Source organism: Ptychodera flava, chromosome 3 (assembly GCF_041260155.1).
Source record: "Ptychodera flava strain L36383 chromosome 3, AS_Pfla_20210202, whole genome shotgun sequence".
Lineage (NCBI taxonomy): Eukaryota > Metazoa > Hemichordata > Enteropneusta > Ptychoderidae > Ptychodera > Ptychodera flava.
In genome coordinates, this window is record NC_091930.1 from 39,484,532 (window position 1) to 39,502,780 (window position 18,249).

The 18,249-nt window shown below is 36.7% G+C and overlaps 2 protein-coding genes and 1 long non-coding RNA gene across 3 annotated transcripts in view; 2 read left to right on the forward strand and 1 right to left on the reverse strand.

Moving 5' to 3' along the window:
• The window catches only part of LOC139129296 (uncharacterized), a 413,410-nt gene that overhangs the window by 326,218 nt on the left and 68,943 nt on the right, over positions 1-18,249 (forward strand). The window lies entirely within an intron of this gene.
• On the reverse strand, positions 32-1,847 carry LOC139129993 (uncharacterized). Its single transcript, XR_011551738.1, has 3 exons — positions 1,773-1,847; positions 789-1,070; positions 32-529 (listed from the first exon to the last, which is right to left on the reverse strand). It is a non-coding gene; the product is annotated as an uncharacterized lncRNA (long non-coding RNA).
• Positions 6,138-15,241, forward strand: LOC139130254 (uncharacterized). The gene is made up of 6 exons (XM_070696005.1): positions 6,138-6,461; positions 7,398-7,840; positions 8,078-8,146; positions 8,510-8,938; positions 9,309-11,866; positions 15,188-15,241. The coding sequence occupies exons 2-6, from the start codon at positions 7,540-7,542 to the stop codon at positions 15,239-15,241; spliced, it is 3,411 nt and encodes a 1,136-aa protein (XP_070552106.1). The 5' UTR covers positions 6,138-6,461; positions 7,398-7,539.

Below are 18,249 nucleotides of genomic sequence, written 5' to 3' on the forward strand. Positions count from 1 at the left end.
GAGGATTTGAAGAAGAAAAAGAAAGATATATATTTATAGATATTTATCAGCACAAGAGAGTGCACACTACAGCTGAAAATATTTTCTATAAACATATAACTATTTATTGAATACCTTGTTCACACAAAATACCTTGTTACCAAAGTATGTTTTCTATCAGCACAAGAGAGAGCACATTCACATCTAAATAAATTTTACATAAACAAAACAGTATATATGGAATACCTTGTTCAAAGAGAAATAAACTCAATTAAATTTACAACAACATGTATGTGTGTCTTTCTTTCAAGTGAAACTGGAGGCTTAATTGTCCACAATATAATTTCGCTTTCCTGGCATCTTTTCAAGGGCACGAGATATTATGTCTCTTGCATCCTGGATGTTTTCACCAACATGGATAGTGTAATGGCAAAATAACACAGCACCACCACCTTGGCGATCACCACTGGCATGACTGGCCAGTTTGTTTTTCTTGAACTTCTGATGCTGGGCTGGGTTGGCACTTACTACGACATCACCAATGTAGTCACTGCATGTGAAAATTGAAATTTATCACTTATTGCATACATACAAGTCACAATATTTGGATTTGGTGCATGACAACCAACCTCCCCATCCTAGATCAAGTGTACTAGAACATAATTACAGAGATGTTATTCATGTATTTTACAACACCTTCCTTTGACCCGATGTAATAGCAGCCACTTTAATGAGTAAGATGTTGCTTCTTTCTGAATTCACATGAGACTCAAAAAGTTTTACAATCACAGTGGCATTCTAAAACTCACCATTCAATTTATAGTGTCAATTCTCTTCTCAGTAACTCCCTCAGCGCTCCACACAAATTGGCTGGAACTCTGCCCACAGTTTTTCCAGCAATCTGTCTCACTGTCTGTGGTTCTGGGTGTCTTTTATTTGACTCCCTGGTTACTTGGTCGTGGAGTTTATCTGCTATACCAGAAAGCCCAGGCATTTTCACTACCTTGGCATTACAATCATAGGGATTGTCATCCTCTGCTTGCACTTGCATAGTGATGTCTTGGGATGGTCGGATTTGAAATGCATGGTAACTGTGAAGAAAATAATGTTACTCAGCTAACTGTGACCACAGCAATTATTGAAACTTGTACAACCTTACCATGAAATACAATCAGAGCATAACAGCCTAACTTGATTAAAATGTGAGTGAATAGCATACACGTGTGCCCATGCATATTATCTGGCAGCTAGCAAAGCCAAAGTATAAGTTCAATCCGTAAACTATAACTAAAACTACTGCATGCATTAGCAAGGCCATTTCATGCCGCTTAAAAGTAAAGAGATTAAAAAAATGTCCGCTAGCAGAAGCCGGCTCACCCACTGATAGTACTGTGAACAACAATTTGTTTCACCATTGCTCGTGCTTGAGAATGTAGTTGGACAGCTGTCGATGAAGATTTCAAATGGGTTAAACTTAAACGGAGAAATAATACATAAATATATGATCCATTCGCAGCTAAAACCAATACTCTGCATATACTGTATCGGCAAACCTTTCAAGTAAAATTCATTCGATGTCCGCTAAGCAAGCGCACAAGACATCGTAACTTACGCCACGGTAGTGTACCAGCCATGCACACTTATGCAGGCCATGCTGTCCAATTTGAACGTTTTGGTCCTGGACTGCTGTGCCGTAAAGCTACGCATTTGTGATTCATTTGGCGATACATGATAATAATCCTTGTCAAAAACATCAAAAACAATATCAATATCACAATAAATGTGAAACTTACTTGGGATTTTACACAATAACGACGCCTGAGTGTGGATATCGTCGACGATCGCGAACCCGGAAGTAACTGCTGCAAATTTACTGCTCTGTGCCGAGAGTACCTATGCGATCGCTGATTGGTCGGGCGGTCATGAATATTAATGATTTATTCAAATAAGCCAGCTCCTTGTATGGCGTTATCGTAGACTGCACCAGGATGTAGATTTAACACAACCTTGTACTTTATTGCAAGATGGCGACCGTGTCGTTCACTGTCACTGGTCTGATCTCAAGTCTCAGTCTAAACTCTCTTAAAATTGTTGCGCTCGTAGTTAGGGAATTACGAGTTGAGAGGTACCAGCCTGGATCGTAATGCTTTCAGTAACTGAAGCCGACACACCAAGATGTAGATTTAACACAACCTTATACTTTATTGCAAGATGGCGACCGTGTCGTTCACTGTCAACGGTCTGATCTCAAGTCTCAGTCTTCGCTCTCTACAAAGTTAAATACATATTCAAACTTACATAATTACTAAAGTTATCACGTGGTAATTTTCCCGCCAAGTCTTTGATTGTTTCTTAAGATTAAATAAGATCACACCATGGAATATCCCATTCTCGATGTTCTCAATGAAATCTTAACCAATAATTAATTTAATTAATTAAACTATCACACTATCTCTTATCTGCTTCTCGTACGATCTGAGTCAATGAACTTCACACGCCTTGGCCACGTGAGGGACGCTTCGAGATAAAATCTCTACAGGGAGGGGCGTTACACTACTACTAAAATTTCCATCAGTGGTTTTTAGCACACGTGTGTAAACACGTGGGCTAATGTCATAGCGATGTCTGTCTGTCTGTCTGTCCGTGTGTGTGTGTGTGTGTGTGTGTGTGTGTGTGTGTGTATTGCTCAGTGTTTGGCAATATTATGTTCTTTTCCTTAGTTATTTTGGTATAACAAATGTACACAGAAATATTCTTCTTGACCATAGGCTTTCGGTTGGATTTATGTAGAATGCTGTTTTTGATTCTCGCAATTTTTGAAGACAATTTAGCTATGAAGTCATTGCATTGATAGTATTTGTGAGCAATGTGTATTACCGTATATGTTTGTGTATGAGTGCTTAATAACTGTACGGGATGTGGAGGGGTCTAGGTCATAAAAATTGAATAAAGTAGTTTGGTTATTTAACCATTGCTATACGGACCGAGATTTCGTAGCCGATCACTTTGACTGTAATGGCTTCGCTTTGACAGGCGCTCCACCTTATGGGTTCGAATCCAATCAAGAATTTACTGAATATTGAGCTATTTCATTAAAGACAGGAAGTGTATCTGTCATGACCATAATCAAAAACTGGTATTCGAAATTTCTTTATTTCTTAGATTTTAGCCGACAAAAGTACAGTGTATGTTATTCCATGTCTTATTCTATTGTCAGAGTTCGCGTTTACGCAAAAATCGTGCGTATTTACGCATTGAAATGACCTCTCTACGCATTTTTTCATCGTTATGCGTTTTCTATACGCAAAGGATAACACCGAAAGCACTCCCCACGACTGAGCTTAGGCGACAACCAGACGAAATTTGTTGCAACACATTTCTGTCGATCACTCATTTTGTGTGGAAAGTTTCGGATTCTCTGGGCGTTGTCTGAAAAATCGGCATCGTAGTCCACACTTTATCACGTTAGGCACGTTATCATGTCAGCTGTGCCTATGAATTACGTCAACTTGCTAATTTTTCAGGCGAGCGATAGTTTCTGAAAGTGAGTGATTGACAGAAATGTTGCGACAAATTATATATGCCAACCGTGCACGATCATCGCGTCTCGCTGTTCCCAAATTTTGATCAAGCACACATGCAGCATGGCGTCGAAGCAGACAAATCTGTTTTAATTTCTTTCAACTTTGCTCTACGAGTCCGTGAAGAAAATGATTCATTGGTAGAGCTCGTCGGAATCCCGATAAATTTTGAACACTGCAGAAGTGTCTGGATGGTAACTGGTCGTTCAGGCACCAAGTCGTTTCGGCCCAAGTCGTTTCGGCCTCTCAATTTCCGGCCCCAAGTCACTTCGGCACCGCAACCCAAGGTTTCAGCATCTGTGTTTCGTTTTTTTTTTCCAAACTATTTAGTAATTGACTGGTCCGTCATATTCGTAAGCGTGACCTTTGCGTTCTGACCAGTACTTTATGTGCATTTTGTGTGAATTTTGCCGTGCTGTTTCCTCACCGCTTTCAAACTTTTGCCGTGTCGGCGGCTGTCAGCGGCTATTGATATCGATAAACTTGTGTCACAGATTTGAAAATGATATGAAGTTTTTCTTACGGTCTCTTCCCATGTTCTCATGTTAGTTGACACTATACTTTTCAGTGCTTTGATTTGTAACATTACGCTCCAGCACTAGTTCCCACAGGTAGCCTTCAGCGGTGCCGAAACGTCTTGGGTTGCGGTGCCGAAACGACTCGGACTTGGGGCCTGAAATTGGAAGGCCGAAACGACTTGGTGCCGAAACGTCCAGAAACCGTCTGGATAAGCTGCCATAACTCTTAACTTTTGGGTTGCCCGATGTGTTGTGACGGTTGCATGTATACCCTTCGCTGTTACGTTTCAACATTGTTCAAGTTGTTCGTTAAACTGTTTTCATTAAAATAATGTTACATCGTACAATCCGAATATGTAGTGTAGGTTTATTCAACGGCACATGCATGTATTTTGCTGTCAGTTTTTTCATCAATCGAGTGCGGAAGTGAAATTACGCACTCAAATCCAGCCATTACGCAATTTTAGCAGACTAATGCGTATGCCGTACGCGAGGAGAAAAAAGTCACCGCGAACACTGATTGTGTTAAATAATTCACTCCTTACATTTGCTGTGTTGATCTAATATTATAACCAAATTTTAATCTTTATCCAGGTCACAGGTATCTTAACCTGGTATCGGTATGGATACTTGGATACTAAAGAATTTGAATACCTAGTACCTGAACTCAGTGTGTTTTGTGTTCGAAACCATTTCCCGCTAGACCGGCGCCATCGTTGATTATAAACATCTGACACGGAGTGTCCTGTACGGATGCCCGCCATTGACAAAGTTATTGTTGAACGTTAAAAGAAATGTTAAACGACAACTTCGGTAGATGTAATTCTTTGTAATAATGACGACTATTTTAACTAAATGGTACATGACATTTTTATTTATTGTGATCTAAGACGTTTAGTGTCGGTATTGACTCACTTGTTCGTACGCATTACACAAGCTGCATTCACGGTCTCACCCCACTTAAATGTGATTTCAATCATTTTGACGACAGACAGAGACACGCATACTTACAAGCTCAGGCTGATAAAAACGTCCGCCGTAATATTTATTGCGACTTGATCCGGTCGAGGTGTTCAACAATAGAAGCCAAGCCTGCAACAAACACTGTTAGTGACGTCAGCGTACATGATATACTCAGTTTCTATTGTGTCAAAACAAATGACTTAAAATTCTCAAGTTGTTAACAGTTTGCTACTTTTCTTTTGGTGATTTTTTTGAAATATCTGCTCATGTGCTCCTTACATCGTCAGGCAACTAAACGTTTTTAGCGTTTTTACAGGTTTCAAAGTTTGCAAAGGGTCATTTGGAACTCAATTAATCATGGAGTTCGTTCTCATGGCACAAAGTACTCGGGTTTGCACCATTGATTGATGATATGATGAACTCTGGAAATATGCCAAAGATTTCTTTTATCTGTATTTTTAATAGACTGTTGGAAGGTGTTATACGTTAGACCAGTCCACCAAATGGTGCGTCATGCATTGAAAGCAGCACAAAGTTCAACCGGAATAACTGCGTCGTTGCAGCCCTAACACAATGAACAATTTGACATAATTTTCTCTGGTTAGGCATGAGACGGGTTGGGTTGTCAAAGTTTAATCATCTAATAATGCTACAAAATGTGATGTAAATCCTTGTTTACGAGCAAGCTGTTACAGACCTCCTTAATTGTTCGGTGTTGCTTGCATTGACGCACCAACAAGTTATTCTGTTTTAGTAACTGTTACTATTATATTCAAATAGAGTTTAAAATGCTATGTTCACACATTCCTCCACCTGTGTGTGGCTCACGTGACTTCGTGTCAAGGTAAAACGAGGTCAACCGGTTCCTACGTTACAAATGTCTCGTCCCAGACAAATAAGTCTCGTACCGGACCTTTACTACAAAAACGACATGCGTTCTATTTTGTTCTCGGGAAAATATTCCCTTCGGAAGAAACAACTCGAACTTAATTTTACGCCAGGTGTAAGTACTAAAATTCAAATGATACTTTTCATTATGACTTTGAAATAACCGCTTGCAAAGAAAATAGTTTAGATTGAGGATGTACCCAGAAGTACTTGCGTTGGTAAATTTTTGTCTGCCATAAAGAAGCCTAGCTTCGCTTCGGAAGTTAATTCCGCGTACGTCGGAGTCTTCAACTTCGTATAATCTCTTCATTATAGGTTTTAAATGCTACAGTGTCATATCAGTTAACTCTCTGTTACACAGTGAGTGTTTTTCTGATGCTATGTAGAGTTACCGGTGGTCGAGAGTTGGCGATTCCAGTTCAAGTTGCACAGAGTTATTCATGTACCTAAGCATACGCCCCGTTTAAAAGCCATAGTCCAGTGTCTCGACACTCAGTCGCAGTTAAATGGAATTTACACAGTGCGCTAACAGGTAAGCAAATAAGCTGACGTTTGTTTGTTAATACTCAACTAAACTTGCTAGCTGTAGATAATGCTGTGTCGCAGCGCAAAGAATACACCATTAATGCTACAGCCTTTTCAGAAAAAAATTGTGTCGGTCAAACGCCTTTTAAAACTCATCCTTAAAACATTAATTATATCATACCAGTATATTGATGGTGTAAATACTGCGATCTGATTGGTCGAGACGAAAAGAGAACCGTGGTATATTGGCGATATACCACTGCTGGCATATGCGCGAGCTCCCGGCTTGAACAAAAATCCGTTATGACGTTCCACGCCAGAATTTCAATATACTGTTATGATATATCATTTATCACTGTTATCATTTCATGGACATAATACATAGACTGGCTTTATAAAATTAAAATTCCCGAAAAACCAGAGAAAACAGACCAATATGATACTGAACAATAAGAATGTAAACATATAAATAATTTTGAGGCCATAAACTATGTGTTAAATTTTAACGAAAGGACGTCGCAGCCACAAATTAGGCTTAAGTGTTGATATGCGCAAATAAAAAAGAATTTGTGAAAGAATTTTTTCTCAGAATAAGATATTTTAGAGTCCCATTAGTGTTGTCAAACTGAAAATAGAGAATACTATCTCTTTACTAAAACTTCAGTGATGCGTAAGTGAGAGGGCGTTAAGAAAATAGCACATTACTCAAAGAAGTTGCCCTTGATATTGGTCCATGTTCTCAAATATTCCTCTTTGGTTCTCGTGATTAACTCGTGGCCGTTTTGTTTATAAATTCATTAAAGGTCATGCAATCATCAAAGGCACAAATTTGTTGAAAACCATTTGACCGTGAATGTGAATTTGTATGGAATCAGTTTTGCATTTTTAAATTTCCCAAATATCAAAAGAATGTGATATATATTTACATTGTTATTTTATTCAGGTACAACATTCCTTTTGTCTGATGAGCTTGATGAGCAGTATTTTCAATGAAATAGCATTGGTATTATGGAGCCCTGCCAGGACAAGGGTTACACATTAGAGACACTGTAAGTAGAATAAGTGAATTTGTGTAATTCCTGATCATGGCAGAGGCTCCAGGGGCAAGTACCATCAGCCCACTCAACATCTTGTTTGAAGATTTACAAGAGGAAATGGATGGAAATGATGTGTCAAAAATGAAGAGGCTACTCAGAGGAAACCAGCTGTCAAAGAAAGAGATGGAAAAGCTTCAAAGTGCCTCTGATGTTTTCCATCACTTAAAAGAACGTGGTGACATTACTTACAATAAATTAGGTTTGCTAGAGCAGTTGTTTGGACAAATGGGAAAAGAACTGCTAAAAGAAAGAGTATGCAAATTCAAGAATAAACATAATGCCACAACTGGTAAGTTTAGTAGTAGTAGTAGTAGTAGTAGTAGTAGTAGTAGTAGTAGTAGTAGTAGTAGTAGTAGTGGTGTCAATTTCCAAAGGCTTGTGACACTTTTACTGGAACGCTCATTTTAACACATTGTCATTGTGAAATAACTGCTTCACCATTTCAATGTCTATACGTCGTGCATTTAGAAAATCTCTTTTTGACACAAACCAAACGATTATTTAATCTTCGTATTTCCCATTTTAGATCCTGTTGATAACACATCCACATCTGTATTCAATAGAGGTAACGATTTGAACCAAACATCAAGTGAAGGTAATGATACATATCGATATTGGATGCATATTTTCGAGGATAAGTTATGTAATCACCTTGGCAACATAAAACACACCTTGTAAACTCCACAATGAATGTAGTTAAGATCTCTTAAGACACAGATGCCAAACATTCCTTACATTATATTGTACTTGACTTCATAATTTGAAAAACTAAAATTTGGATATTGCGGGGCTATTGGAGAAGAGGTCTCAGAAAATGAGAATTGTTGCAAAAATATAAAAAATATTATATTGTATTTAAAAAGCATTCTTTCTTATTATGCCAAAAAATCACTTTATATAGAAGAGGTGACAATTATAAATGTATTTAAGTTAACAGTTTCTAATATTTTTTCTACAGGGATGACAGGGAAAATCAATGTGGTGATGGATGAAAATGAAAATGAAAGACAAAAACTGGACCTTAAAGATAGGAGGTTGAACCAAGAGCTCAAAGAAGGATTAATAGAGTTAGTAAGGAGATACATTGACTCTGTACCAGAAAATGACAATGCCAAGCTTGGAGAATGTATAGATAAATTAAAAGAATTCGGGGTTGACTTTACTGTAGCTAAACATGGGTCCCTATTATTTATATTGAGTTTTCTCACAGAGAAGCATTTAGATTATTTCTGGCAGAAATATAAAGATGGTACAGTGGACAAGGCTCTGACTAGTATACTTATACCAACTGACATAAGAGACAAAGCTTTGAAGGCTGGTATTACCATAAGAATCAAACTGGAGATAGATGATAAAGAGTACGAAGAAGTGAAACAAAAGATGCATGGTAAGTTGCTGTTGAAGTGATGAGAATACGACAATGTAAATGTCTTAAACAGAATATGTCTATTGCCAACATAGAAGGAATATGCAAAGAAAAAGATTTGCCAAGAACCACATAAATATATCTAAAGCAATGAAACAGGCTCAATACACTGCCAACATATGTATGACTATATAGTTATATGTAACATAGGCAAGGCAAAATGTCAAATTTGTATTTACAGTAAGCACATTTTCCAGAATGGGTTTTTAGAATACGGAAAACACCTCAATCGCTCGATCTAATTCAAATTTTTAGCTTCCTTCTTAACATACAAACATGTCAAATTTGCTTTCAACTCAATTTTACCATCTTTTTTGTTTTCACTGAACAGAAAGGGCATCAGTTTCCACTGCATGCAGAGCAACGTTGCGCCGAGTTACAGTATGTGATAAATGGGAAGCTTTTGTCATGGATCAAGTACATGATGAACAACAAGCAAAGAAATTACTTGAACAATCAAAGTTTGATCCAGTAGTAGATGCTCTGAGACAAGAAGAGTTTTTCTTCCCTTGCCTTGTATCCTTTTGGTTTGAAAATTCCTTTACTTTTCCTCCAACAGTAACGAAAGCAACTGAGTATGCCGTCATACACCATGCAGAGATGTACTGTAAAGAAAATAATATGAAAGTGGAAAATCTCAGCGAAATTCTGAAAGTTGTGTTTAATGATATTGGAAAGTGTCTGTATGAGCACATCACTGAGGAAAATGTTGGAATATTGAATCCATCATGGATTGCTGAAAGTATTTCAAATTTGGAATCACACTTTTTTGGTTTGTTGACTAAGTCTGATGATTGTTATACTTTCCAAAGCAAATATGTATACAGTTACATCATTGCAACGTATGTGAGTAACATTGTTGCAGTTTCACCCAAAAATATACCAATTTTACTCAGGGAAGAGAAAACAAAGATTTTGCAGGCCAACCTGTCGTATTGTTTCCCATATGTCACTGGGATTTTGGGTGAAAAGTCATCGTATTACCTGAATGAAGTTGTTAAATTTAGTGAAATGCAAACTTTCATTGATATTGACAACCTTGGATTGGTTGGTAGCTGCTTGTTTGAATCAGAAATACCTTCTGTCTTTGCAAGAGACATTGAGGAAGTTATAGGTCAGAACCATACACTAGATCTGTCAACGTGCACAGGGATCTCCAATCAAAGTTTACATGCTTTTGCCGTATTATTACAGTACACTTCTTTAATCAAAGACATTAAATTGTTTTCACAGATTGATGAAGCTTTTCTCTCAAGTGAATTCAAAGAATGTCTGACAAATATCATAGGAGATCCATTATCTGTTGACAGGTGTACAATCAGAATAAACAATTCTCATGACTTCACTGTGACTGCCAAGTTGTTGAGAGTTCTACCACTGCTATGCAAACATGCAAAATCTAGATCTGGCAGCGATACAACTCAGCAACCAGCAGTTACATCAGTGAGCATTTCAAGTAATGTGAGCATACTTGAAGAAATTGAGAAATGCACAGTGGAAATGTTTATAAAGGCATTGTCATGTATGCCACACTTTGAGAAACTAAGCCTTACTGGGTTGGGAGAAAAACTGTGTGAGCAATTTCTACTCTCTTTGTCTGAAGAGAATGTCAGCTTAAATATCAACACGTTGTGTTTAGCTGGAAATGGGTTGTCCTGGAGGGGTTGCCAATTACTGTTACAGGCATTGAATGCAATGCCATGTCTTAGCAGTTTAGACCTGAGCCGAAACAATATTGGTAGTTTAGGATGTACAGTATTGCTGCCTATAAAAGATAAAGTACATGTAAGGGTAGATGATAATGATATTGCACAAGGTTTACTTGAAATTCTACCTTTGTGTACCTCTACAGCACAGTTGCAAGATGTTGGTGATCTCACTCTTAAATCACTGGATGATGTTGCAAGTTTAATAAGAAATTTAGAACATGTGAGACACATAGATTGCACAAAGTTAATCAATAGTCAGCTGTCAAAATTATGTCAAAATTTATCACTACTAAGTAACATTGTAAGCATTGATCTGAGTGGTATTGAGTTAGACCAACAGATTATGTTGTTGCTAGGTGAGAGACTGAAACATTTAAAAGAACTTATAAAGGTAGAGCTAGGTCATTGTTGTGGTAGCACAGATGGTATGCAAGTTTTATTGCAACAAATTTCTTCAGAAGTGACAGATTTAAACCTCAGTGGCATGAACATGTCAGGTGTTCTGCTCTCTGAGTTGAAACGTTTCAGAAATTTGAAGCATCTTAACATCAGTAACAGCAACCTTAAAGCCAATGATCATGTTTTCAGATTCATTCCCACATCAGTGACTCACTTAAATCTCAGTCAAAATGATCTTCATGAAGGGATTTGTGAAAATCTGGAAAATTACACTCAACTTGAAGAATTAGATCTAAGTTATAATAAACTCAGCCATGTTGATATACAAAAGATTTTAAAATTGATTTCAACGTCAATCACTGTACTCAATGTCAGCCATAACAATTTCAAAAAAATGGAAGAGTCCTTTGAGCATTTAACACAATTGAGGCAGTTGGACTTGAGCAATATTGGTCTTGATTCATGCATATATCTTTCCCTGCCATCCTCAATGACAGATTTAAATCTAAGTCATAACCAAATATCATATATTGGCCGGAAAGTCAATCATCTATCACAGTTAACACACCTCGACGTAAGTCATAACCAAATAACATATATTCGCATTAGTTTCAATAATTTATCACAGTTGACACATCTTGACGTAAGTCATAACCAAATAACAGACATTGGCCAGAGTTTCAATCGTCTAACAACGGTAACACACCTTGATATGAGTCACAACCGAATAGTAGACATTGGCCAGAGTTTCAATCATTTATCACAGTTAACACACCTTGATGTGAGTCATAATCAGATAATAGACATTGGCCAGAGTTTCAATCATCTAACAAAGTTAACACACCTTGATGTGAGTCACAACCGAATAGTAGGCATTGGCCAGGGTTTCAATCATCTATCACAGTTGACGCTTCTTAATGTGAGTCATAATCAGATAATAGACATTGGCCAGAGTTTCAATCATCTATCAAAGTTAACACACCTTGATGTGAGTCATAATCAAATAGTAGACATTGGCCAGAGTTTCAATCATGTATCACAGTTAACACACCTTGATATGAGTCATAACAAGGTTAATCAGTCACTAATTGACATACTCAAATATTTACCAACAACTGTAAGGTATTTGGATTTCAGTTCAAATTACATTGAAAATGTTGCAAGTGTTGGTAATGTTATATCCAGTTTCAATGACCTTAACTTCATTAATCTTGGCTCCAATAAGTTTAATGACGTTGGCATTCACAATTTGTTGAATGATATTAGAAGCACAGATATGGTAAAAATTGGTGTAAGTCATAACTTTACTCTGATGCCTCATATCATTGATCAAATGCCAACTGTATCAATCAACTTAGAGCAAGATAACTTACGACTCAGTGATATTGAGAGCAGTTCTATCTTTGATAATTTGATGCAAGTTACAGAGGTTAATTTGTCTGGGTTATCAAAAAAGGAATGTTCTGGAATTTGTAACAGTTTTGTCTTGTTGTCAAACCTGACTAAGTTAGTGATGATAGAATGTAGTCTTACAAATGTTCAGACCTTCGTTACTAGTCTTCCGCATCTCGATGCATTGACAGACCTTGATTTGAGTAAAAATCAGTTACACAGCGGCACATTATATCATATCATCAGATTTTTGCCATCTACACTGATCAGTTTGAGTCTCTCACACAATATGGCAAAAGGATATTTTTCCCTAAAACATCTCACAAAGTTAGTGAGACTTAACTTAAGTCACAATAACTTAAAGTTGCCGTTGTATTCTCTCCTTTTAAATATTCCAGAAAGACTTAAATATTTAGATATCAGTTTCAATAAAATTCAAAATGTTGATCAGGTTGGTAAAATGATATCTGACTTCAGTCAACTTTGTTACATAAACATGAATTCAAATCAAATTGGTGCTGTTGGAGTGCAGACACTGTTATCTGAAATAGAAAGCTATGATATAATTGTGACATTGATGTGAGTCACATGTTAAATGGGCTTCAGAAAGTAATTCCCTACATTGCAAACCAACTTCCTACATCAGCTATTTTACCTGATGTTGAAAGAGAAAACCTGACATTAAAGGATGAACACTTGCAGGTCTTTTTCAAAACTATTTCAAAGATTACCACTGTAGAAATTCCAAAGAATGTAGAGTGGTCTGAAACTGATTACGAAAGCGTGTTGAATGATTTATCAGTTTTTTCTTATATGGAACGTTTAACATTTGCATCGTTGAACGCCGCCGTTTTCCCCTTCTTAGCTGAAAGTTTAAAACACTTCAGTTGTTTGAGACACTTGGACATTAGTGGAAGTAAAATTGATAATAAAGGTGTTGAAGTTGTGGGAAATGCTGTACTTTCACTGAAGAGACTAGAGTATATTAATTTTAGTGACACCGACATTGGCATGTCAGATATAGAATATCTAGTTCGCATTCAGCGGATGCATGTTAGCAAACCCTTCATCAACGTTGCCAATAATATTCATAACCTAAAAGCCATTTTTCCATACATTAAAGATCAATTAAGTGGGTCATCATTAATTGGGGATATAGATTTTGATTCAGATGAGTTACCTGTCCAAACGTTTGCCAATCTTGAACAAATGGCTAAACTCAAAACGCTTACAGTCAAAGAGAAACAGTGGGTTAAGAAGGACTTTAAATGCTTTGTACAATGGTTACATTATCTGAACCTTGAGTACCTGGACCTAAGTCAAAGTAACATCGGAGACGTTAGTGCAAAGACTTTGAGTGAAGTGATAGGTTCAATATATGGACTTACTCATCTTGATCTTAGTCGTAATAATATAGGAGACAGTGGTGCAAAGGGTTTGAGTGAAGGGATGAGGTCAATGGATGGATTAACTCATCTTGATCTTAGTCATAATAACATAGGAGACAGTGGTGCAAAGAGTTTGAGTGAAGGGATGAGGTCAATGCATAGACTTACTCATCTTGATCTTAGTCATAATAACATAGGAGACAGTGGTGCAAAGAGTTTGAGTGAAGGGATGAGGTCAATGCGTAGACTTACTCATCTTGATCTTAGTCATAATAACATAGGAGACAGTGGTGCAAAGAGTTTGAGTGAAGGGATGAGGTCAATGCATGGACTTACTCATCTTGATCTTAGTCATAATAACATAGGAGACAGTGGTGCAAAGAGTTTGAGTGAAGGGATGATTGCACATAGACAAGAGTCGTTATGTTTCATGGACGTTGGTCAAAGGATGGACTTACTCATCTTGATCTAAGTCATAACAACATAGGAGACAGTGGTGCAAAGAGTTGAGTGAAGGGATTAGGTTAATGCGTAGACTTACTCATCTTGATCTTAGTCATAATAACATAGGAGACAGTGGTGCAAAGAGTTTGAGTGAAGGGATGATTGCATTACATAGACAAGAGTCGTTTATGTTTCATGGACGTTGGTCAATGGATGGACTTACTCATCTTGATCTTAGTCATAACAACATAGGAGACAGTGGTGCAAAGAGTTTGAGTGAAGGGATGAGGTCAATGCATGGACTTACTCATCTTGATCTTAGTCATAATAACATAGGAGACAGTGGTGCAAAGAGTTTGAGTGAAGGGATGAGGTCAATGCATGGACTTACTCATCTTGATCTTAGTCATAATAACATAGGAGACAGTGGTGCAAAGAGTTTGAGTGAAGGGATGAGGTCCATGCGCAGACTTACTCATCTTGATCTTAGTCATAATAACATAGGAGACAGTGGTGCAAAGAGTTTGAGTGAAGGGATGAGGTCAATGCATAGACTTACTCATCTTGATCTTAGTCATAATAACATAGGAGACAGTGGTGCACACAGATTGAGTGAAGGGTTGAGGTCCATGCGCAGACTTACTCATCTTGATCTTAGTCATAATAACACACGATACAGTAGTACAAAGTCTTACGGTGAAGGTATTTCATCAATGACAAGCTTAGAAGAAAGTGAAGCTGTTTCAGAGAAAGAAAAAGCAACATATCAAGCTGCCAAATCAAGCATGTCCTATTCCCAAGAAGAGCAACATTCAAAAGAAATGTCATATCACAGAGCACAGCATAAAGAACAAACTTTACTACCATCATCTCCACAGCCTAGCACCTCTGGCTATCGCCCTCCTACTGAAAAAGATCCAGCAAAATCATGAAAATCATCAAATGTAAAATTGGGATGTTATTCCCACAATAATACATGTAGATTGAAGATATATCACAGAAGTTGTGTATTTCAGCCAAATCCAAGTTAAAACCTGTGATATATTTCATAGCACTATGAAATGACGACAACGAAACACAAAATTGCTTTGAAAAAGTTTGTATAAATTTCTACTCTGATGTCTTAACCTCTGCCAACATGTTGCATTCAGAAATATTCATCATGACAGAGTGATTAAGTGGATTGTACATTTGTCGTGTTTTCATTCCCATAATATAGCTGTGACAGCTCATTATTTTCAGCAAAAAAGTTAGGTTTGATCAGATGCTGAAAGGATTTTGTTATACACTTTGTATCAAAATTGATTTCAGAATAAGATGCAAACAATGTGATAGCCCGACAACACTCTTCTGGTGTTGAATGTTGAAGTATCGTCTTACAGAGAACGCCACATTAACCCGTCAAGCCATTTAGCAAAATGCCTTGTAAAACAGAGAGTCATTTGGTGAGATAACAAGTAAATTGGCGGTCAACTTCAGTGGTCTGGTACAGCGATTGTAATACAAAAGTCAGCAGGAAGCCCAACTCTGGCCATAAAATTGATACTGATACTACAGGCTGCGTAAACATCGCACAGTGGTACAAACCATTTGTCTCATGGTGTATCTTAGAAAATAAACTGAATGGAATGAAGAATAATTTACAATTCACAACTATTGAGATTACCCGCTTATTTTAGTGTTTGCAATTGCTGTACCCAACCAGTGAAGTTGATCGCCAATTTATTTGTTATCTGGCCAAATGACTCCCAGTCTCACTCGGCATTTTGCTAAATGGCTTGACGGGTTAATGTGGTGTTCTCTGTAAATGTACCTCTGTGTAATTGTAAACTATCAAGAGCGTGTTAATTACCTGCAATGTTCCTTGGGAAAGTTAATTACAGTGTACAGGTATTAATATGTTGAATAGATGAGATTGCTCAGAATTAAACACCAGTTCCTCAGTTATCTTGAGAACATGAAATGTACCCATACAGATGTCAATAGCAAGCTGGGTTTTATACTGCCATATTACATACAATATTGAAAGAAGAGTGTGTAATCAGTGTTTTGTGCGATAATTTAGTATTTTAGCAGTGACTTGTTACCTAAGTAGGGCAGTAAGAGAACATAGAGATACCTTATATCCAGTAGATAAGTATTACATGTCCTTCATATATTTGACTTTCACAGATATTACTTAAAGATTTGATATGTTTATTTAGCATACTTAAAGATGGATTTACGCATTTGTATATTCATGCAGTTTGGTTTAATAAATAAGAGATGAGCTATGTGTAAGTATGCATGATGTAATCTCCCCTTGGATGTTCTGAGTGCACATAGAATATCTCTTTCTTTTTTGTAGCTTGTCCAGTAAGTTTGAATACTGGAATCAATTTGATGTTTCACATTTTGTTAAAGTTTGTTGTACATGTAACCAATTTGGCATGACAGAAGGTAACTACTTTCAAACCCTTTCCCTGCTGGAAAAAGAATGAAATCTGTGTAAACATAGATGGAAACATAAATGAACAGTTATTGCAATCAGTATAGTGATCAAGTACTGAAATTACATTCTTAGAGCCTGTAGCTAGAATTTTGAAATTTAAGAAAATTTGTACGAAACATAATAAATGTTTCTCCTGATTCCATCACACTGGCTGAAAACACATTGGTGAAGGCATTCATTTGTATTCTCCAGCAGCAAATACAAATAGCACCATGTGTCTTGTTACTTTTTGTGATATTGTAAAAATTTTACTAGAGAATTGGTTTTACTTTGCTTGAGGATGAATTATTTTACCATCATTGTTCACTTTAACACTTCTAATATATTTGAATATTGCCCTTTATGTCAACAAAGTTTTGTATTGACAATCGTGATCAAGTGCTTAAATTGCACTCCAAGAGATTGCTACTAGAATTTTGAAATTTTGTGAAAGTTGTGAAAAACACAATTAAACATTTCTCAGCATTCCCTCACACTGGCTGAAAACATGTTGGTGAAGGCATTCAGTAGTATTCTCATGCTGTAAATACATGTGTTTCAGTATTTTTCTGACTCTGTAAAAATGTTTGGAATGTTGCCGTTTGGTTTTACTTCGGTATGAAAGATTATTCTTATGTAATTTATATCACTGCCTTTAATTTTTAAGTTCAATGTGCATATCATACTGGTTAATCTGTTATGTTTGCAGTATTCTAATTTGTAGAATAAAACCCACAAGTGAGTTTATAATTGCAATCATGCAATACATGAGTAGATTATGTCTATTATCTGTCTACAAGAAAGCAAAAATTGAACATGTTTCCTGTTATATTTACAATTTTACGGTCTATATTATTTTCATCACTGTCCGTATCTTTAACATAAAGCTACGAAAACTGTCCCTAGAATTATCTCATCTTTTGTGTTGAAGGAACATGAATAGCAGAAGTATATTGTACTTAAGTTGAAAATATTTTCAGAATATTTCCTCATGTCCTGCATTTATTCAAATATATGGATTTTAGTACCTCTAGTGATAGTGTTGCTTGGCTTACTTTTCATCAGGCAGAAGAAGGACATTAATTTCAGTGATATGATTCAATGAATAGTGTTGCAGTCTGTCTACTTTATGTTCAGCAATATTTTTCAATAATACTGACATAGCAAAATATGCCAAAAGGATGGCCAACAAAACCTGCTCACAGGTAGCATGGATTGAGTATAGTTGTAGTTGAAATGCTCATATTTTATATGCATCTTAGGTTTCGGTAAATGTTCATGGTTCAATTTTAGATTTCATGTAGATGTCGTTTTGTATATTTTAGTAATAAAATGTATTAGACACAACATGTCTGATTGTCATGTTCTGGACTAGTGTACAAGATGATGGTATAGCCACACACACTTACTGGCTCTAAATGTCTACGGAAAGGAAATGTCTTAAAATTATCTTCACTTTTGCCATAGTAT

Coding starts and splice junctions, on each gene's coding strand:
- LOC139130254 (XM_070696005.1), top strand. CDS start 7,540: ATGGCAGAGGCTCCAGGGGCAAGTACCATCAGCCCACTCAACATCTTG. Junction 7,841..8,077: donor TAAACATAATGCCACAACTG/GTAAGTTTAGTA, acceptor TTCCCATTTTAG/ATCCTGTTGATAACACATCC. Junction 8,939..9,308: donor AGTGAAACAAAAGATGCATG/GTAAGTTGCTGT, acceptor TTCACTGAACAG/AAAGGGCATCAGTTTCCACT.